We start from the raw sequence: 20,571 nt of genomic DNA on the forward strand, positions 1-20,571 counted from the left end.
CAAACTCATAGGATTTCCTTCTTTCACAGTGTGCAAAGCTTTCTCAAATGCTCTCAGAGGCAGGCATTGCAGAAAGAGGGGAGGCTCTGAATGCTCAAATGAAAGAATGTGTGGCTGTACAATGGTATTTATTAGACTGTTTATGACTCTAGCAAGACTGGAGCTCTGGGATCCGTTAAATTCATTCTAGTCATTTGTGCAGCTTAGAAATAAACAACCCTGAAAGCTTTAAACTGTGCTGTCTGCTCTCTTTGGATGGAGAAGTCTCCAACCCAAAGCAGTCTTCTTGGGCTGACCTCTTCCATTTTGCCGTGACAGAGGTTTTTGTGACAGTTGTTTTGTGATAGATTACACTCTTATTTATTAATTTATTAAATTATTTATTGTTGTTTTTTGTGGGTTTTTCAGGCTATGAGGCCATGTTCTAGAAGAGTTTATTCCTGACCTTTCGCCAGCAGCTGTGGCTGGCATCTTCAGAGAAGCCTTTGACTTTGCATTTATTGCTGTTGTTTCTATATCCAATCCTGTATCAAAAAGATCTCAGTGTTGCCTGCAACAGCATCAAAACAGGCTGAAAACACATTAAACAATATAGAAAACATATCCAAGGGTAGTCATGCTGGCCATATAGCCAAGTACAATAACATCCAAAATCCACAAAACCCTTGCCCTATCTCAAGCCTTGTTGTTGTTGTTGTTGTTGTTGTTGTGATTGTTGTGACTCCATTGACATGGAAGTCACTAGGTGCCACCCATTTAATGGTAATGATTTAATAGTAATAGAGGCAGTGTGACATACTGATTTGAGTGTTGGACTAGGACTTTAGGAGACCAGGGTTCAGACCATGAAAACCTATTGGACAACCCTGAGAAAGTCACACATTCCAAGCCTAAGAGGAAGGCAATATAAATTCCCTTCTAGGGAAATCCTGAGGGTCAACAAGTGCTTTGAATATTGGAGTGGGCCTCCAGGAGACCTGGGTTCAAATCTCTGTTTGGTCATGGAAACCCACTGGGTGACCATGGCCAATGGTTGCATTCTTTTGAGGCCATGGCAAACTCTCTTTGAACAAACCTTGCCAAGAAAACCCTAAGGTGTTGTGGTCACCATACGTACGTTGGAAACCATTTGGAGACACACATTGACAACAACAGTATATTCTTTTCTATTTAGGCTTCCAACCTTATTGCTAATGGAGTTCCTAGACACAACATGAACTCAGAAACTCTAGAGGTCCTCATAGAAGGCAGCCTTCCATATGGAGGCAATTAGGGCTCATTGACCCAAAGGAACCAAAACAAATATGAGGATGATGCAAAACCAGAAACCCTCGGATGGTGTCGCTCTTTTTCCCATTGCGGTAGTGTATGTTGTTGTATAGACGAACGCGGAGTAGAAGCATCACAGTTGAGGAGCATCACTGGCACTCAGGATATTTACAAGCTTGTATTTCCAGAGAATGCAGCCAATATTTTAAAAGGCAAGGGTATGATATATATGTTTTTCTTGCTATCGGACATTTGAAGACAGGACTCTACTCTAAAAGGGTCTTCTTGGCTGGAGTAGCCGGTTATCAGTGTCTGCAATGCAGACGAACGTCGGACGCTTGCAAAAGTTTGAAAAACCAAGCTTTCCAGAAAAGTGTTTGGCTCACGACGGTAAACATTTTGCAGCTATTTTTATGGACTACTGTTGTTGCCTTGACAAATGGCCTGGGCGAAGAACGAATTGTAAAGACGCCAGGACAGCTGGAAGCTATTATATATGATCCTCATTCATATCTCTTGGACAACTCCAAGCTGGCCTTTAAAATATGAATGTCCACACTCCTTTTTCCTCTCACTCCCCGCAGTTCAACTTATTGAACCCTATCATGGGGAAAGTCTTCTTCCGGACGCAGGGATTGAAGCCAAACACCTACAGTCAATAATAATTATAATTTATTTTTTTATTTGTTATTTGTCAAGTCTTCAGCCTCGTCTGTGTTGCACTGTTTTCTCCAAAAGATGCTTTATTTCATGCATATCTGGGTTGCATAACTCTGCAATGAACTAGTGATGGAGAGTATATTCTTCAATATTTGAATCTGAATTCTGAATTTTTCAGACATATGGACATTGCGCAGTACTGGGCTCACAAATATAACAAGCTCCGAGTCCTTATAGCAGAAAGCGATGCACAGAAAAATCTAGGTCTGGAGAAATTAGTCTCTGAAAAATTCTGTATCAGTATCTAGATTCCTGTTGGTGTTTTACACACTCGGTTTGAGTGTAGTACTAATACTCAGCCATGGAAACCCTCTCTCGCAGCCTCAGAGAAAGGCAAGGCTGAATCCCCTCTGAACAAAAATTGCCAAGAAAGCCCCATGAAAGGGTTGCCTTAGGGTCACCCTACATCCAGAATGACCTGAAGGCACACAATAACACCAACAACCTAAGATACCAACAAGATTCGAGACTTGGTGAGTTTCAATATATACTATACAAGGATGATGTAGGATGATCTTACCCCTTCCCTTTCCTCCTTTCCTTCAGACCCATGCAAACCACCATAAAATGATCAGCTTTATCTCTGCAGATGGTACTGAAGCTTTTATGCCCATTCGAGAACAAAGATGTGCCAGCATCCCTGCATGCTCTCTAGAAAGGGTCTCTCTTGGCAAGGAGATGAGAGACTGCTTTGCTTTTTATGAGCTCCATCGTGGGTGATAAAGTTTTATAGAATTGTTCATCAATACTCCTCAGGAGGCGGAGGAAAAGCAGCAATCTTATTTATTACCTCTGAAAGATCCTATTTCTTTCGCTGGTAATGAACACCCGCAAAGTGGGCCACAGTCTGGTTTAGGGGAGAGTTATGATGGCACCAAAAAAAATCCCTTTCTGCGTGTGAATTGATTGTAACTCACGGAGAACGATTCAATTAGGGTTTACACCGGAGGAGATCTGCAATGCAATTCTATGCCGGTTTGCTCAAGAAATAAAGGGGTTTTCTCCCAAGTAAGCATGCTTAGGAGTCCAGCCATAAACTGTTATGCTACAAGGTTACCAAATCCCATGGTCTTCAGACACTGAGATTTGGTGGATGGAGCTTCAAATGCTCTCCTTTATGTGGCAGCAGCACCAAGAAGAAATATTCACGATGTCATTTTTGTGGCCTTTTGTCAGCAACACAATCTTGCACATTTTTTGAGCACCAATTATATTCTTGGACTGGTTTTTAAAAATATACAACTTATGCAACAGGAATGGAGAGAGGGTTTGAGGGAGATTGTTGGCACCATTTCTGCTGTCTTCATTCCATGCTCATGTTTGCTTAGGGTTGCTCTGGTTCCTCATCTTCAGTGCTGACCTGTGGGATTCTTTGGCTCATAGTGCAGAGAAAAGCCAGACAAGAGATTGCTTCATTCACGCCAGGGATCCCTGAACTGTTTTTAAGATGGGGCAGGGGGTCAACATTCATTGGCGAGTTACTTATTTTGCCTATTTGGTGCTTGCAAGGGGAGGACATATTACTTTCCCCATCCATCACCACCGAAACATCCTTAAACATCAAGACTCTGACAAACACCATGTGTGCTTAGATGTGTCCTTATGCTCACGTAAATGTGCCTAGGGTAGACTGCAAGCATATTTCATAGCGTTTGATCATTTAGTACATGGGGTCAATAGTTTATGAGAAGGCTGAACTACATAGAGAGTTGGTGGTCTAATTTGGCCAGATCATTTTGGGGCTCAGCTTCCCCTGGATTAGTTTCAGGGGTCTCCAATCCCTTGCTTTTCCATTCTGGGGTCCATGATTCGTATCGTGTTTCAGTCAGGTCATCCTGCCAAAGGGACCCAAGTAAGATCCGCACTCCCTTTGAAGGAGTCAAAGGATGTAAGCATTGATTTATTATTGTACTCCTTTCCAAATCTATGTTCCAATAAAACAAACAAAGCCCATAACACTTGTTTGGAACGCTTGAGCCTTGTGTTCATTAGCCGAAGTTATAAAACATTTCCAGAGGAAAGGAAGTTGGGAAGAGAACAGTGCCAGCGATGTAGAAATAAAAATATCACAATTTTGTACTAATCCTGTGGTGGATTTAGGCTATTGTCGGCCCCAAGAAGATTGTAGCCATCATCCCGTTGGGCAGTTAGCAATGTCATAAACTAGTCTCGCAAGCTCATAAATGTTCAGTATTTATAGTTACGATTATGGCACTGCTGCCATGGCTGCAAATGCCTCCCAAACCAACCTTAAAATCCTGGCAGCCATACTGCGGGACCGAATTCTGAAGTGCTAGTAGCAGGGCATTGGAAGATGGCATATCCAGCCCCTTCCCACTGTTGAACAGAGGCATGGCCAGTAGTCGGTTGTAAAGCTCTAGAAGAGTAAAGATATACATCTGAGCACCAAAGGCAGAACCGTCCAAGCCGTTGCCTTGCCATCCCCAACACCATGCGAGAACTGGACAATGGCTAAGAAGAAAATAAATTCATTGGAGATGTGGTGCTGGAGTAAAGTGATGGGGATACCATGGGCAACCAAACCAAACAAACAAATGGGTCCTTAAACAGGTCAAGCTAGAAATCTTGAAGCCAAGATGATCAAACTGAGGCTGTTGTACTTTGGCCACATCATGAGGAGGCTTGATTCATTAGAAAAGGCAGCTCAAGTCAGAGCCAACTCGAGGACAGTTAACAACAACAATAGCCATTTCATTATTGTTATGTGTCCAGTGCAGGATCTCAGTCTTAGTATCCTAAAGGGGTGGGAGGAATCAAATAAATAAGCTTGTTGAGTAAGTTACTAGCCAGATCCGTAAAACAGTGTCAGTCATTCTAACTTTGTGTGTTTTATCCTCAAAGGAACTCTGCGAAGACCCTCACCTGTTTGTGAACGGAATCAGTTCCCACGACTTGCATCAGGGCAGGCTGGGAAACTGTTGGTTCGTGGCGGCTTGCTCTTGCCTTGCCCTTCGGGAGAATCTCTGGCGAAAGGTATTCAACACCAAACAGCAGAAGCATATTCTTAAGTCAGGCTTGGGAAACTTTTGGGGTTAAGGGGATACATTACCATCAGGAGACCTTGGAGGGCTGCACACTCCAACACACACACACACACACACACACACACACACACACCAGCCCTCACCCCATTGAAACAAAATCTTGGAAAGAAAGCCTCCCCTGGGCCTAAAATGGACTGAGCGTTGTGTGTGTGTGTGTGTGTGTGTGTGTGTGTGTGTGTGTGTGAGAGAGAGAGAGAGAGAGAGAGAGACAACATGCCATTGGACACCACTAAGCCATTTGAATGCCCACTAACTATGAATTGCAACTGAGGTCTTGTTTCTGATTTTTCACTGGATGGAGGGGTCTAGAAGAATCATCCTGCTGCTCCTCAATTGCCAGCAGAAGAAATCTCCATTGCTCAGAATGGTTGCTGGATCTTAAGGTGTACTGGGGGAGGACTTTTACAATTGTAACAATAGTGCCATAATTGGGAATACATGGGATTAGTGAATACATTCAGCTCTTTGTATCCATGGAGCTTCCATTCCATACTCCTCCCCTCGCCCGTGAATAGGAAAATCCATGGGACCTGAAGTCCCATTGTTCCCAATGGCACGCAACATGAACACAACCGTGTTGGTGTGGCCGTGTGCATGTGCAACCTTTGGGAACAACAAAGTCATCTGCGGATGCTCCAATCTGTGGATGGGAAGCCCGCAGAAGGGGAGACCCGGCTCTATTAGTTAGGGGTCTAAATCTCTAAGTTATGAATTTATAATCACAATATAGGATGTCAGCCTATGTTTTGTATTTCAAATAAATAAACATATGGAACATATGGAACAGTTCAGCCATTAATCAATTTTTTGCTTTGGATAATTTTCCATTTTTAATTAATTAATTTATTATTATTTTGACACTAGGTGATTCCAAATGTTAAGGAACAGGACTGGAACCGTAAAAGTCCAGAGAAACACGCGGGGATATTTCACTTCCGGTTCTGGTGTCTTGGGGAATGGATGGACGTGGTCATTGATGACCGCCTCCCAACCCTGAACAATGAGCTGATCTTCTGCCACTCTAATGACCGCAATGAATTCTGGAGTGCACTCCTGGAGAAAGCCTATGCCAAGTATGTGACTATTTGAATTTGGCACCATTTCTGTTACTGACATAAGATAAAAACAACTCCCGCGCTAAATGCTCTAAGCCATTACAACTCCTAATGGCACTGACAGAAAGGGAGATTTGTAGGGTCTTTCTTTCCTACTGTGACTTTGGGGCTGGTTTAACCATATGCCTTAAATCAGGGCTGGGCAAAGTGAAGACCCAGGGCCACATGTGGCACAAACCCTAGTGATGCCACCCATTGTCTTCCATTTGCCCTCTCTTCTCTCTAGGTTAGCTGGATGTTACGAAGCCTTGGATGGAGGCAGCACTGCAGAAGCAATTGTGGACTTCACAGGAGCGGTTACAGAATCCATTGACATGGCAGAAGGCAAATATAGCCATGATATCATTGAACAGGCCAAGCTCTTTGAAGACATGCTGAAAGTGCAAAGAAGGGGAGGACTGATCAGCTGTTACATCAAGGTATGGATGTCGGTGGGGCGGCTGAAGCTCTTTCAGAGAAATGAGTGAAGTCCAGTTCACAAATAAAGGAGAAGGAACATCCACAAAGCAGCGGTACTTGGTGGCTTTCGTATCCCTGGGGCAATGAATCCTCTCCAGGGTTTAATCCAAACTTTAAAGGTGCTATCTGGAGTACTAAACCTATATTGGAGCCATGGTTCAGCATTTTAGGCAGCTCCTTCCAACCCGGGCTGAAACCTGTAGCAAATTCATTGTCATACAGCCATGGAAATCACCGGCCATCATACCTCTCCGGTGTATAAACCAGCAAATTATATTTCAATATGAAGTCAAAGGCTTTCATGGCCGGCATCCATAGTTTCTTTGTGGTTTTTTTGGACCATGGGGCCATGTTCTAGAAGAGTTTATTCCTGATGTTTCACCAGCATCTGTGGCTGGCATGTGCAGAGAATGCTGGCATGGAAAAGAGTGGGGTATATATACTTCCATGCCAGCATTCTCTGAAGATGCCAGCCACAGATGCTGGTGAAATGTCAGGAATAAACTCTTCTAGAACATGGCCACAGAGCCCGAAAACCCCACAAAAAACTATATTTGAATACTCATAGTTTCCAAGCACTGAATGGCTTTTGTGCTTGTTGTTAATTGCCATCAAGTCAATCTTGACTCATTGCAACCCTATGAATGAAAGAACTCCATCCTATGCTCAACAGCCCTATTCAGGTCTTGCAGACTCATTGGCTGAATCTTCCTCTTTTCCTGTTGCTTTCTACCTTACCAAGTGTTATTCTCTTTTTAAACTAGTATCATGATATGTCTGAAGTATGACAATCTCAATTTAGTTATTGTGGCTTCTAGGGAGAGTTCAGGTCCGATTCGCTCTAGGACCGATTTGTCTTTTTGGAGGACCATGGTTAATGCAGAAGTTTCCCCAAGCACCACATTTCACATGAGTTTATTCTCTTCCTATCAGCCTTTACAAACACACATAAAAACTGAAAATCCTAGCATGTTTCAGTTCTCTTCCCCTCACTCATTTTGGAAGGAAGATTTTTAGAGGGTGAAATGCCCCTTTCCAATGATATATGTCCTTGCACTCAGAGAAAGTCAAATCAGTGACCCACATTCCTCTTTATTACCTTGCTTTATTCACTATATTAGGGAAAAGCTTTATTGGTTGTGTTTTAGTTAAATTGCTGGGCTGTTCAGATTCTTTTTATGTGTCCTTCCACCTTTCAGATGTAAAAGCTTCAATGACTTTTAGTGTTGCTGAATTTTGTGCGGCTATCGCCCATTCTCACTTGGAAGTAAAAAAAGAAAACTCCTCTAGTAATGCTGGTCACAGCACATAATATTGATTGAATGATTGACACCCGCCATCATGGCTATGAAGTGGAGAAATGGATGAGCAAGCTCCTCTCATTGCTCACCTTGGATTGGTTTGGAAATAAGCTAGGACACAGACGCACATCTATATTTTGCTTCTGCACACTCACACAGAGGAAAAATATCTTGCCTTCTTCCAAAATACTTGTTTAGAGGGTTCTAGGAGTTCTTCAGTAATAATTCGCTCCAAATGTGACAGGTATCCCTTTCCTCTATGACACCAATTCACTCACAGGACACTGTGAGATCTGGAGGGTGCCATGCATCAACTGAGAAAAGGCTCCCAGACTCCTTTCCAGGAGTTGTTTTGCAGGCGCATCATGGTTTCTCAGGAGACAAATTGATGTGGAAAGAGTTCATAAGGGACTAAGACATTTGGAAACCACTGCAACCTCTGCATCTCCTGGTCCGCCGTTGACCTTTGCAGAGACATGATGTCTCTGGGCGAGAGCGAGAGATGAGTAATCCCTGGATTAGATTGAGATGACTCAAATAAATGTCTCCAGTTTCCAGACGTTGTTCCAGTCATTTCTAGTGCAATCACTTTTGTAATTCATTAATCAAATAATAGGCTCTGTGAAATTTCTTTATGAGCTGTATCAGTTCAACCTGGAGAGATAAACCAGATTCTTTGATGATGTACATCCTAGCAAAGATATTGTGGCCACAATTCCTTCTCATGGTCTATGCTACTGTGCAACTGTATACATACTTACCTCCCCTGCAAATTTGCTAAGGAACCCTCTTATTGATTTGTTGAAACCGCTCGGATTCCCAGTGATTGGGCGGTATATAAATAAAACCTATTATTATTATTATTATTATTATTATTATTATTATTATGGAGATGTATATCAAGGCACTGATAAGAGTGTTCCAATGCACATCAGGCTCCAACAATGCACACCACAAATCCCTAGCTGGTGTTACATTGCCCATCAGTCTCATTGCATATCGGTCATTTTGCTGGCTCCCACAGGTATTAACATCATGATAGCCCTTTGCTGAATATGGACACTGTGCAACTCTCCAGCTTTATTTCCTACAGACGTAACTCCACTTATGAAGATATAAGTCCCTTACTGAATTCTGGCCATAGTTTTGTAGGCACAGAGGTTGACATTACACATTGCAAATAAGGCATTATTTGGGTATGGTTATGAGATCTTTATGGTCTGGAATCTGGAAGAACTGGAATCCTGTTGGTGTTACATGTATGTGCAAATCTTCTTGCATTAACTTGTGTTTCTCTTATGCCACAGCCCATGTCCCCCCGTGATTTTGAGGGACAGACGGTGATGGGTTTAATCAAGGGCCATGCCTACTCCGTGACAGCAGTCCTGATGATGAGTCTGGAAAAGAAGCTCATGTCATGCGCAAAGTCTAAGAAACTCTTCATGATCAGGCTGAGGAATCCCTGGGGAAAGAAAGAGTGGAACGGTGCATGGAGCGATGAGTAAGCAAGGTGTACCTTGATGTCCAGAAATATTAGATACGTTCCTTTTTGAAGGAACTTCACATCCTCAAAGGGAGGCTTGAAGCTTGCTCTCAGATGTGGACACATTCCAAGGGCAATGCCATATCTAAGACTTTCAGGGTGGTGGAAGTGATTAAACCAAAGGCCTATCTCCTCTGACATTCTGTTCAATAGCGGCCAACCAGTTGCCCATGGAAAGCCCACAAGAAGAACTTGTGTGCAACTATACCTTCCCAAACTGCCTCTGATACTGGAGGCGATATAGCCCTTAGTTGTTGCTAGCCGCCCTTGAGTCGATATTTTAATCTCACACGTCTTTCCCCCCCACTGTTTCCTCCTTCCTTCACCCCCAGATCAGAAGAATGGAAAAATGTGAGCAAAGCAGAATGCAGGAAACTGGGACTCATGGTTGAAAATGATGGAGAGTTCTGGTGAGCATCTCATTTTTGTTGTTGTTGTTTTGACGCATGCCTTATATTCTGCCAGTTGTTCATCTGGACAAATGAAACATCCAGAACATTTCATGGACAGACCTGCATACCACGTCAACCTCCATGCTGGTATTCCTTCTGTCTAGCCCCTTTTCTTTCTCCTCCCACTTGAATATTTCTTTCACCTCACCCACCCTAGTACCTCACTTCTTTTTCCTCTTAGCATGCATCTGCGCTGCAGTGTTAATGTAGTTTGACACTGCTTTAAATGCCACGGCTCAATGTTATGGAGATCTGAGCTGTGCTCTGCATCAAGAAAGTTATTGTAGGGATCTGAGCTATGCTTTGCAGCCCAGAAAACTACTGTATGGAAAAGGAGTAGCAATTTGCAGTCTAGTAAAGTATTGCATGGAAGTGGTATGTATTTTGCAATCCAGAAGGCTGTTGTATAAAACTGAGTTGTGCCTTGGTGCTCAGGAAACTGTTGCACTTTGCTACCTGGGAACTACAACTAGGATTCTTCCAGACTAGAAATCAGTCCCCCATTATATATATATATATAATATGGTGCATTCCTCCAAGTTTTTCAGAAGTGGGTGTTAAAATGTGTTGGGTTGGTACTTGTGCCCTCTGACACTTTTGACACTAACATCTGGAAGACTTCTTCTGGACCAGAAGACGGGCTTCCCATGTTAAAAAGCAACAGTACTGCTTTTCTAATAATAACATACCACAAAACCCCAGTCCACCCCATGAATAAAACATGTGCCTTCCTTTTGTTCTATGCATCAGGATGACATTTGAAGACTGGTGTAAAAACTTCACCGATGTCGACATCTGTCGCATTGTGAACACATCCCTTTTTAGCGTCCACAAGACCTGGGAAAAGAAAACGATGCGTGGACAATGGACCAAGAACCCAGACCCGTTGTTGAACCGCTCTGGGGGATGTTCGAATCAGAAAGCCACCTTTTTACAAAACCCACAGGTCGGAGATCTATCTGCACTTGAATTTTGTCTGCAACAAGTTAATGCTAAGGAGACAATGATTGTACTCCAGTCACTGAAGCTGAGCGAAAATTTCTTCTGCTTGTACTTTCAGTTTGAAATTTGAAAAGAAGAGAGGAATCGTACCTTAAAAGTACATTTCCACATCCTCCATCACAATTTGCTTGGCATTTGGATGGCAAATCAACTGTCCAGTCCTTGCCAATCTTGCCTGTGTTCATTCAGGAATCTGTTGCTTGACATGTCCATATTAATGTGCAATTTGTTTATAGAAATATCCACATATATTTTGCATTGAAGTCCATCCTTTTAAAGCCCATTTTGAGATGCAGCAAGAGACGTCGTGTGCAGCCGCTCACCCATGCTCTCCTTCCTTCCCTTTTAGTATGCCTTCGACGTCAAGAAGGTGGAGGACAAAGTGATGGTCTCCCTGCAGCAGAAGGACCGGCGTGTTCACAAAAAAGAAGGGACGGGGGATAATTTGGTTATTGGCTTTGAAATCTTCAAGGCAGGTGTCCTCATTGCATGCCTGATCTAATTTACAAGAGCCCGGAGCGTCCAGATTTACCTTTAATTATATTTATGCTAAACTGGTTGACGCATCATGCGCTCCACCTCAAGGGTGGACAGAAGGTAGCTCTGTTTCTTCCTGTAGATCTCTGGGTAGCTTGCAATAAATTAGCAAGGAAACTGGGCTTGCATTTGCTTAACCATCACAGCCATCACTTACCATCCTAAGTGGTCAATGTATGCTTATATCCTTTTTCTGACTGTAGGTGGAGGACAACAGAGAATATCGAATGCATACCTTGAAAATACAGGAGAAGGTGGCTACCTCTACATACATTGACAATCGCATGGTCTTTCTGAAGGCGTTCCTCAAGCAAGGCCGATACGTCTTGATCCCAACCACCTTCAGCCCAGGCATTGAAGCTGAGTTTATTCTGAGGCTTTTCACAGATGTGCCATCCAAATTCAGGTATCCCTTTGTGCAGGTGATGGGACAGTTTACTCCTCCTTCCCTTCTGCTTCTGGCCACAGAAGCTGTGTCTGCATGGACCAAAAACCCTGCTCTATCCTCATTCCCACTGTGACGAGTCCGGATGACCCAAACTGTAATTACATTTTACTTTGAAAGTCATCCTGAGTCCCAGTTTTGGGATGGTCAAGCAAAAGTAATAGTGATGATGACTATTCTACGTCAGCTACTTAGGTCCAAAACATACTGGAGAAATACAGTCGCCTCCCCAAGTCCACAGACTTGAAATCCATGGATTTGGAAATTTGCGGCTGGGCAACCACCATTAACCCCAATGGAGTGCATGCCCATGGCATGTGCCTTGCATGCAAGTGCCCCATTCAAGCCTATGGGGCTTGAATATGCGTGGGTTTTGGAACTCGTGGGGCAGGTCCAGAACGGATCCCCTGCGAGTTCCAAGGGGCAACTGTAATTCACTTTGAGACTGCTTTAAGTCCCCTGGCTCAGTGCTAGGGAATCCTGGGTATTGTAGTTTATTGTGTCACCAGAGCTCTCTGACAGAGAAGGATCAATGTCTCACAAAGCTACAGTTCCCAGAATAATCCCCTAGCCTTGAGCCAAGGCAGTTAAAGCAGCCTCAAACTGGATTATTCCTGCAGTGTGTTTTGGACCATGCTTAAGTGTACTTAACTGTCTAGCACAATATAGTTCAAAATATTCCTTAAAAAATCCATTTCCTATTCAGTAGTCTTCCTCTCCCATCTAATAATGTGTTTCGCCTTGATATTTCAGAGAACTTAAATTACACAAACCAAGGCTAAGGTGTCTGGACATCTTATGCGGAGTCCCACAGAGAGTGTCCCAAGTCAAAATCTTCTCAGTGGAGGGTCTTCCCGGTCAAGACAGACACAGTGGTAAGTCCAAAGAGTTAGTCCAAAAGTCTTTACTACTTTCTCTTGGGTCTGTAAATTATTCAAATTGCCTGCCTATTAGAATTACTCTTGGTAATGGTCTCCCTTTCCTTGTACACTACCCATGCGCACAAAAGGCAGACGTTCAGTGGAAAGTCAAGTAGCACCCTCTGCTGTCTGCTGCCTAACATTTGTGGTCTCTCACTGCTCAGTAGAGAAGCCTCTCTGTTTCTCAGGATGATGATGGTGATGATGATGATGATGATGATTTCTTACTCACCTCTCCCCAAGGCTTGAGTGGGGCTGCAACATAGATTAAAATACAACATATAACCGACCACGAAGCACATACGTTTAAAAACACCTAAACGTAGGATTAAAAATGACCAATGTGCACTTAAACCATTCAGATTAAAATATACCCTCTCAAAATCCCATAGTTTAAAACTGACTGGGTAAAAGGAATGTAGCATAACTAGTTGTAAGCTTTGCCAAGCATCTCTCAGGCCTGGAAATTTAAGGCGACGGTTGGATACAATGGCTTGGCGCTCCTGCTCAAGTCATAGACTTTGCAAAGAAGCAAAGAGATGGATAAATCAGGGGAGGTCTTAAAAAGTGACAGACTTTTCTCAGCTCAGCTCCCCAGACCCCTATTTCTAGAAACTACCTCCCTCAAAAAAATAAACCATATACAAAGCATTTTCCTTCTGACACAGAGAAGAAAGGCGGACGGAGGGAGGACTCATTATATCGCAGCTTCTTCTACAGCTGTGACAGATCAATAAAACAAACTCCTACGGCTGCCAAAGTGCCGGGTGTGGGATTTGTCAGAGCAAAGCCACCTGGGGCATGGCGGTACTTAGAAGTCTATTACTTAGATTTACAACCTGGGCTTGTAGTCAGTAAGTAGCAAAAAGGGGCCTTCAATGCTTCCTAGGGCTGTGATGAATGTCTGCCCCTTTTGATTTGGGGTCCCACACTCACAAGTTCAATGGGAAAGGAAGTTCGCCCCAAAACCACTACTCAGTGTAACTACTCTCTGTTCATAACACCACTGTTTCTTTCTGGTTCCTGCTCTCTCTTTGTTGTGTGTTGTGTGCCTTTAAGTCATTCCTGACTTAGGGTGACCCTACAGCAAACCTATCAAGGGTTTTTGTTATCCTTGCCTTCCTCTGATGTTGTATCTACACTGTAGAAATAATGCAGTTTAACAACACTTTAATTGCTGTAGCTTTATCCTATGGAATCCTGGGAATACTAGCTTCTACACTGACCCAACCAACTCAAAAAGTGAGATGGGAACCATTGCTGAAAATGCTCTCTCTTCGCCTTCTTCTGCATCTGCATCATGCTACCAAGAGCATTTGCCCATCAAATCCAAAAGGGTGAGATTTCAAGCAGCATTCAATGAGACCTCATCCATCAGACGACAGCAGCGCTTGGCTGGAGGTCTTGCAAATCAAGCAGTTAACCAAGAACCAGCCCCTCTTCATCCTTACGCACACTATGCGCACGCATAGACACACGCTCCAGAGCTAATGAGCCAATGCATCCTTCATTCTGATCAATACCAAGTGATAGGAAAAGGCACCCCAGCAACCAATCCAGGCAGCAGTTCTGAGAGATTCCCTTCCCCCTTCCCTATGCCGTTTGCTCAAGAGGAAAATGAGGCGAACAAGGCGGCAGGCGGTGTGTCCGGCTGGCTGGGTTGCAATCACAGCATTTGAAGACATCGTTCATGCTTTTATCATAACCAGCCTTCCTCTGAGCTCAAGGTCACCGAGATCCGGATGCACAAAAGGAGCTTCTCATGTTGGTTACAATTGTATGTAAAAGAGGAGATCCTTCTCCCAATTATTGGAAGAGTTTCTGAAGCCATCCCAACTGTCAGCTTCTCTCAGTCATTTCCGAATTATGGCGACCCCCAGGGCAAAATTATCACAGGGTCTTCAGAGGCGGTTTGTCATTGCCATCCTCCAAGACTGAGAGAGTGTGACTTGCCCAAGGTCACCCAGTGGGTTTTTGGGGCAATGTGGCCATGTTCTAAAAGAGTATATTCCTGACATTTCACCAGCATCTGTGCTGGCATCGTCAGAGAAGATGACCACAGATCTTCATCTTACTCTGAAGGTGCCAGCCACAGATGCTGGTGAAACATCTCAGGAATAAACTCTTACAGAACGTGATCACATAGCCCAAAAACCCACAAAAAACTATGGATGCCGGCCATGAAAGCCTTCGACTTCATGTCACCCAGTGGGTTTTTATGCTCACCTGGGGAATCGAACCCTGATCTCCAGAAGAAACATGCCAAGAAACCACTGTGATAAGTTCACCTTAATGTCTCCATAAGTCAAAAATGACCTGGAGTCACACAACAACACCTTGTATGTTACACAGATTTTACAAAGAATTTTGGAGGAACAACTCAATCATCTGCTTAGTCATTTAGGGATAAATAAAGATGAAGAAATCTTTATTTACATGCCTCTAGCTGCAACTGGCTGCTTTTCCAAAGCAGGGAAAGCTAGGACTTTTTTTTCCGAGGAGTAATATAACTGGAATAATAAAATACGACCCACATCTCCTAAATTAATGTACTGTAAAATCTAAAAGAAGGTTGAACAGAAGATAAATTTTGACACATGTGTTCATTATTTGCTTACAACGTTCTTGCTTCTAGGGTTTTTTTTCCTGATGATTGCAAGCAGCGGTCTAGAACAAGTTTGGGTTCCATTCATTTTTGTTTCTTCGTTGTGCACCGATGACCACTGATTGCATTTGGCTTTTCGCCATGCTGCTGAGATGTATTTTTTTGGCCACAAAGCTGAGCTGTAAATTCCGCCATGTCTTGTTAGGAACATGTCCCAGAATTCAAATTGTGTACGTTTTGCACTAGCTGGGATGTGTACTTAGGGTTTCTGATCATAAACAGAGTACCTTCATCCCTTTATTTCTGGAATAGGACTGAATAGGTGACATGGGAAGTCAGCCTTTCCTAATGACCGGAAGGGGAAATTTTGCTAGTAGACTAACCCTGGTCCCATTTTGATTCCTTCGTCTCCCTTCTGAGTTTTGATTAAACAAGCCTGTGGGATTGCTTAAGCATCCAATTAGCTACTCTTGAGCATTAATTGCTGTGTGTTAATTGCCACGCGTTTATTGCCGTTGCGCATCCCTCTCAACGCTGTTCATCAGGCAAAGCTGATCTCAGAATTGAAAAATTAACAAGTGGTGCAAGGAGCAATGGGGAAAACGAGAGCCATGAAAAACAAACACAAAATGATTTTCGTTTCTTAAAATCTCAATTCCTTTTAACAAGTAAGGGGCTGGACGGATGGGCAGAGACACTGCCCCTTTCTGCCCCGGATGGAGACAGCGGCAACCAAACGCCACAGTCTCCGGGAGGCCTAAAAAGAACCCGCTTCCCGGTGAGTTCTTTTTAGGCTGCACGCAGGGCGCCATTGGCATGCCCATGCGCCATGATGATGCCCACTCGGTGCAGCACTGTTTAGGCACTGCACCGCATGGGCATCATCATGGCATGCCCCGTATGGACATGATGTGATGGCAGCCAGGATGCGCGGTAGGGTTGCTGAGAGTGTAAATGCTCAGCCCCTATGCTCCCCTAGTTCGGGCCCAGACCGGCGCAAAGCACCCGTCTGTCAAGCCCCAAACTTTCCAAGCACTGCCCTTACCACCCAAATATTTTTTCATATATGACATATATGAATAACTTTACAGGGAATATTCACTATCAAAAGAGCAGCCCAGTAAAATTTTGGTTGATTTTTAATAATCAGAGAAAAGTGTGATTCTGTAAAGACTTGTGACCCCCTATATATATAATTGTAACTTTCCATGGCAGCTGTGGCTTCATGTCAATAGGGCATTGAATTCCCTCTGGGCAACAGCAAAGGAGCTGTCCCTTCAATGGCTCCTGTACAGTTTAGACTAAAACCTGGAGTGGATGCACCATCTCATGGACAACGAAGCCCTCAGCTGTTTCTGGTGTCTTTTCAGGAGTAAATCCCTATGTTATCATCAAGTGTGAGAAAAGGAAGGTTCAATCTCCCGTCCAACATGGCACTGTCAAAGCTGTTTTCAATACACAAGCCGTTTTCTACCGAAGGGATGTCCAGAAACCCATCATTGTCCAGGTAAATCCTATTTCCCCCATATCTCAGGTACTAATTCTGCAGTGTTTGTGTGCCACATGACAGAGTTTATTTAGTCACCAAATTCACAGAGGTCCTTCATCCCAAACCCCAGCGAATGTGGAGGGACTACTGTAAATGTTTTTGGAACCCCCAACACCATGTGCTAATTGACACACATACACACAAAACCAGCCACAGAATGAGGCATGGTCCAATTATTTTCTGGTTGAGGTGGTGCGTCAGTGAGCGTTCACCCGTCCCATCAGGGCAAAGGAAGGCCAATGCATGCAGCTGCAATTATTCCACCTTCCCTCTTTCCTTCCACCTTCCAATAGGTCTGGCACAGCAACGTCTTCTCCAACCAGTTCCTGGGACAAGTGCTGATGACAGCATCACCCGGTGACCCCAAAGAACTTCAGAAGCTCCGACTCCGGGGCAGAGGCGGGCGCGAAGCAGACGAGATGCCAGGTCACATCACCGTCATGGCTCTCTCCAGCGATGACCTTGCAGAGCTATGAATACTCAAGGCTGACAGGCCCAGACGAGGCTGTCGCCTCGCAGCACGGGACCTCATTTGCCTTCTCCTCGTCGGGAGGAAGGCCAAAGCGTCAATTTGCATGTAGGCGTGAACGGCTCTAAAATTAGCCTCCTTCCCTTGTTGTGTCTGGGTTCTACCTGGGCAACAAAGAAAGAGAGCAGAAGCCACTCGGCGACCGTTATGCTGTCATCTCTGCTTTTCTCCACCCATACGCATGTTTCCAATGAGACAAACAAGCACATACAGATACATACCTGCAAGAAGTAGAGTGGCTTGTGCAACTGGAGTGAATGCATTATAATCGTGGGGTGTGTTTTGAGCCCCTTTGTTAGAAAATGAAGTTCCAGGGAGACGGACAGGACTGAGTTAACTGCCAAGATCCTGTCTGACACTGGCAGAGTGAAAAGTTCAACTCTGTTCATGGGAAAATGAAAAGTTCATAGGAAAATGCTAGCTGTCAACAAGGTGATACAGTCTGTTCTGGACCCACCCACCACCGGTGTAAGGGGAATTCCATGTATGCATGAGCCCCGTTTAAATGAATGGGGCTCGCACACACGAAAGCGTGGTGGCGCATGCACACCACAGGCGCGCATGCCATTACCCCTTATGGGGTGCGCCGCAAGTTTTACATGTAAGGCGCGCCCATGTATGACGCGGGCACACTGTAATAGAAGAAAATTTCCTGGTGTGCCCCATAGTTGGACCCAATTATTTGGATTGGGAGGCAGAGCTGTGCCCTGGTACCACCCATCAACTGTTGTACAACCAGGAGAAAATGGTTGTGAAAGGTGGCACTGGATACCTTCCTGTACAATGTCAAAAAGTAGTTATGGTACGGTAACTCCTGGTTGTAACATAAGTCACTAAGAGGATTCTAAACCAAAATGTAGGACGAGATCGTGGATCACACCGCTGGAGCACAAAGTTCCAGCTCCTCTATGAGTGCTATACTGTACTCCAAATTCTCCTTAATCTCACCGTTCATTAAATCGCCACTAACCATAGCGGTAATGCATTTTCTTTGTCTTGTATTAAACAGCCCCACGACAGTCAAAGTAGCTACTATATTTGGCATGTTAAGATGACAAATCCCATGTTGAGAGGATCAAAATGTCAGAATATTGTGCACAAAACTTTCCCCATTCCTTTTTTTTTTTTAACCTGCATTTCAATATAGATAGTCAGAATCATTGGGTCTTGCATTCATATTGAGAAAATGCATGCACTTTCCATTTCTGAGTCAATTTAGCCTTTAGCCATACAGATTAAAAAGAATCCATTTAATGTCTTCTTCAACTTCTTATCTTCAGTGAGAATATCAGTAGGTTGTAGGATAAGAAATTGCCCCGTGTCAACGGGAGTGTTTGTGGGTAACAAATCAAGGGTACCCAAAATACTATACATCTCACAGATGGCTGAAACGAAATGGATGAGGTTAATATATCATCGCATATCAGCATTTCCCCCATATTTTTAAAAAAGCAAATACATAACATCTCAGTGCATGGAAGGTAATGCCTGTACTTTTCGCTTTTGCTTCTGTTTTCCACCAGGATGTGTTACTCGGTACAGAAGCTTAAATAAATGTGTATATATATATATATATATATATATATTGGCTAGAATCCTCTATCACAGTCCATTTTATTGAACTTTATGTATACTTAGCTGTGTAGTAAAGAGGCTATGAAACCCTGGTAGTGAATTGCAAAGATGCATAACAGGAGACCGGTGTTCAAATGTGCAATGCAGCCCATGCACATTGGGAGTGATGTGCGTCGGTCCTCTGGTGCATCGGTCCCAATGTGCAGGTGCTTTTCAGCCACTACCTTCCACTAAATGGCCATTTTGAAGGAGCACCGGAAGTGGGTGAGTTTTGAAGAGTAGGGTTTGTTGTATAAGAGATTGATGGTCAATCCTCCCCTTTGGAGCAACCTAAAAAAAGGCATATGTTGGCATTACTCCAATGGGATGCCAGCCTAGTTGACGTCCAGAGACCAGGCACAGCCATATGTGGTATGTGGGCAAACTAGGATATATATTGGTTCACCATTTGTGTAGATTCAATGGAAGGGACAAATGGGGTGAACAAGATGAAAGTTCAAATGATCCCAATTTGGGATTTCCTTTTTATTACCGCGAATTGACATTCCCCACCTCCAGCAGCCCCCTCCCTGACCCGATAATGAACATAAATCCAATAAAGCAAGGGCACGGATTTAAATATTTTGCATTAATTTGCTTCGTTTTCCTCGATGTGATTTAAAGCCAAATCGCTTCCAATTTGCCACATTTAGAAGCTCAAGCTGGGAGATTAATTCTATTTTTTGTGTGTTGCTCTGATTGGCTTCGACAGCTAATCTGAATTGACTTGCAGCTGACCTCTTGGTGCCTCCAGTGATGCTTTGCAGGCCTGAATTGCAATGACTGCTCACATTCCTGCCTCCCAGCTTTGCTGCAGAGGGCAATTCTGCCTCTTTAACCCTCAGGAGAGCATCCCTTATCACAGTTCTGCAAGAGTAGGTCAAGAGAGCTATGGCTTATGGTGCCTAACCTCAGAGAATTGCATGGAAGGCTGCACAAGATTTGCTTTTCCTTTCCTTTCATATTGATTGATTGAATGAATGAATTTCTACCCTGCCTTTCTCCTGGGCTGGGACCCAAGGCATCTTAACAATAATTTAAAACAAGGTTCATTTAAAATCTTATTTTACCAAAGTTTAACAAGGAATGGTCGAGATCTTACACTACAGTCTACTACTTTTCTTTATGTCTCTGCAGCTGCAGTGCAAAAACCCAATGAAACCCTGTTAGATGTGTGTTCAGAAACTGCCAAGAGTGCTCCCATGTGCGTTGGACACTTTGATGCACATTGGGCATCAGCATTTCCCAGATCCAGCACTTCCTAGCTGGTGTCCAGATTCACACTGGAGAATTCCCAATGCACATAAGTATGCACCTTTGAGTTGTTTCCAACTTATGGCAACCCTAAGGCAAACCTATTGTGGGGTTTTCTTGGCAAGATTTGTTCAGAGGAGGTTTGCCTTTGCCTTCCTCTGAGAAAGTCCAGTGCTCAGACTACTATTCCAC

At 43.8% G+C, this 20,571-nt stretch overlaps 1 protein-coding gene across 1 annotated transcript in view; it reads left to right on the top strand.

The window, feature by feature from the left end:
* The window catches only part of LOC149308789 (calpain-5-like), a 29,971-nt gene extending 10,285 nt beyond the window's left edge, over window positions 1–19,686 (top strand). The window contains exons 3-13 of the mRNA XM_089536466.1: window positions 4,852–4,983; window positions 5,919–6,127; window positions 6,396–6,588; window positions 9,237–9,430; window positions 9,805–9,882; window positions 10,675–10,870; window positions 11,276–11,398; window positions 11,667–11,869; window positions 12,662–12,783; window positions 16,804–16,940; window positions 17,276–19,686. Of these exons, the coding sequence (XP_089392592.1) occupies window positions 4,852–4,983; window positions 5,919–6,127; window positions 6,396–6,588; window positions 9,237–9,430; window positions 9,805–9,882; window positions 10,675–10,870; window positions 11,276–11,398; window positions 11,667–11,869; window positions 12,662–12,783; window positions 16,804–16,940; window positions 17,276–17,458 (1,770 nt within the window). The 3' untranslated portion in view covers window positions 17,459–19,686. The remainder of the gene's footprint in view (window positions 1–4,851; window positions 4,984–5,918; window positions 6,128–6,395; window positions 6,589–9,236; window positions 9,431–9,804; window positions 9,883–10,674; window positions 10,871–11,275; window positions 11,399–11,666; window positions 11,870–12,661; window positions 12,784–16,803; window positions 16,941–17,275) is intronic.
* The last annotated feature ends 885 nt before the right edge of the window (window positions 19,687–20,571 follow it).

Source organism: Sceloporus occidentalis, unplaced genomic scaffold (assembly GCF_023333645.1).
Source record: "Sceloporus occidentalis isolate IW3139 unplaced genomic scaffold, rSceOcc1.0.p SCAF_8, whole genome shotgun sequence".
NCBI lineage: Eukaryota > Metazoa > Chordata > Lepidosauria > Squamata > Phrynosomatidae > Sceloporus > Sceloporus occidentalis.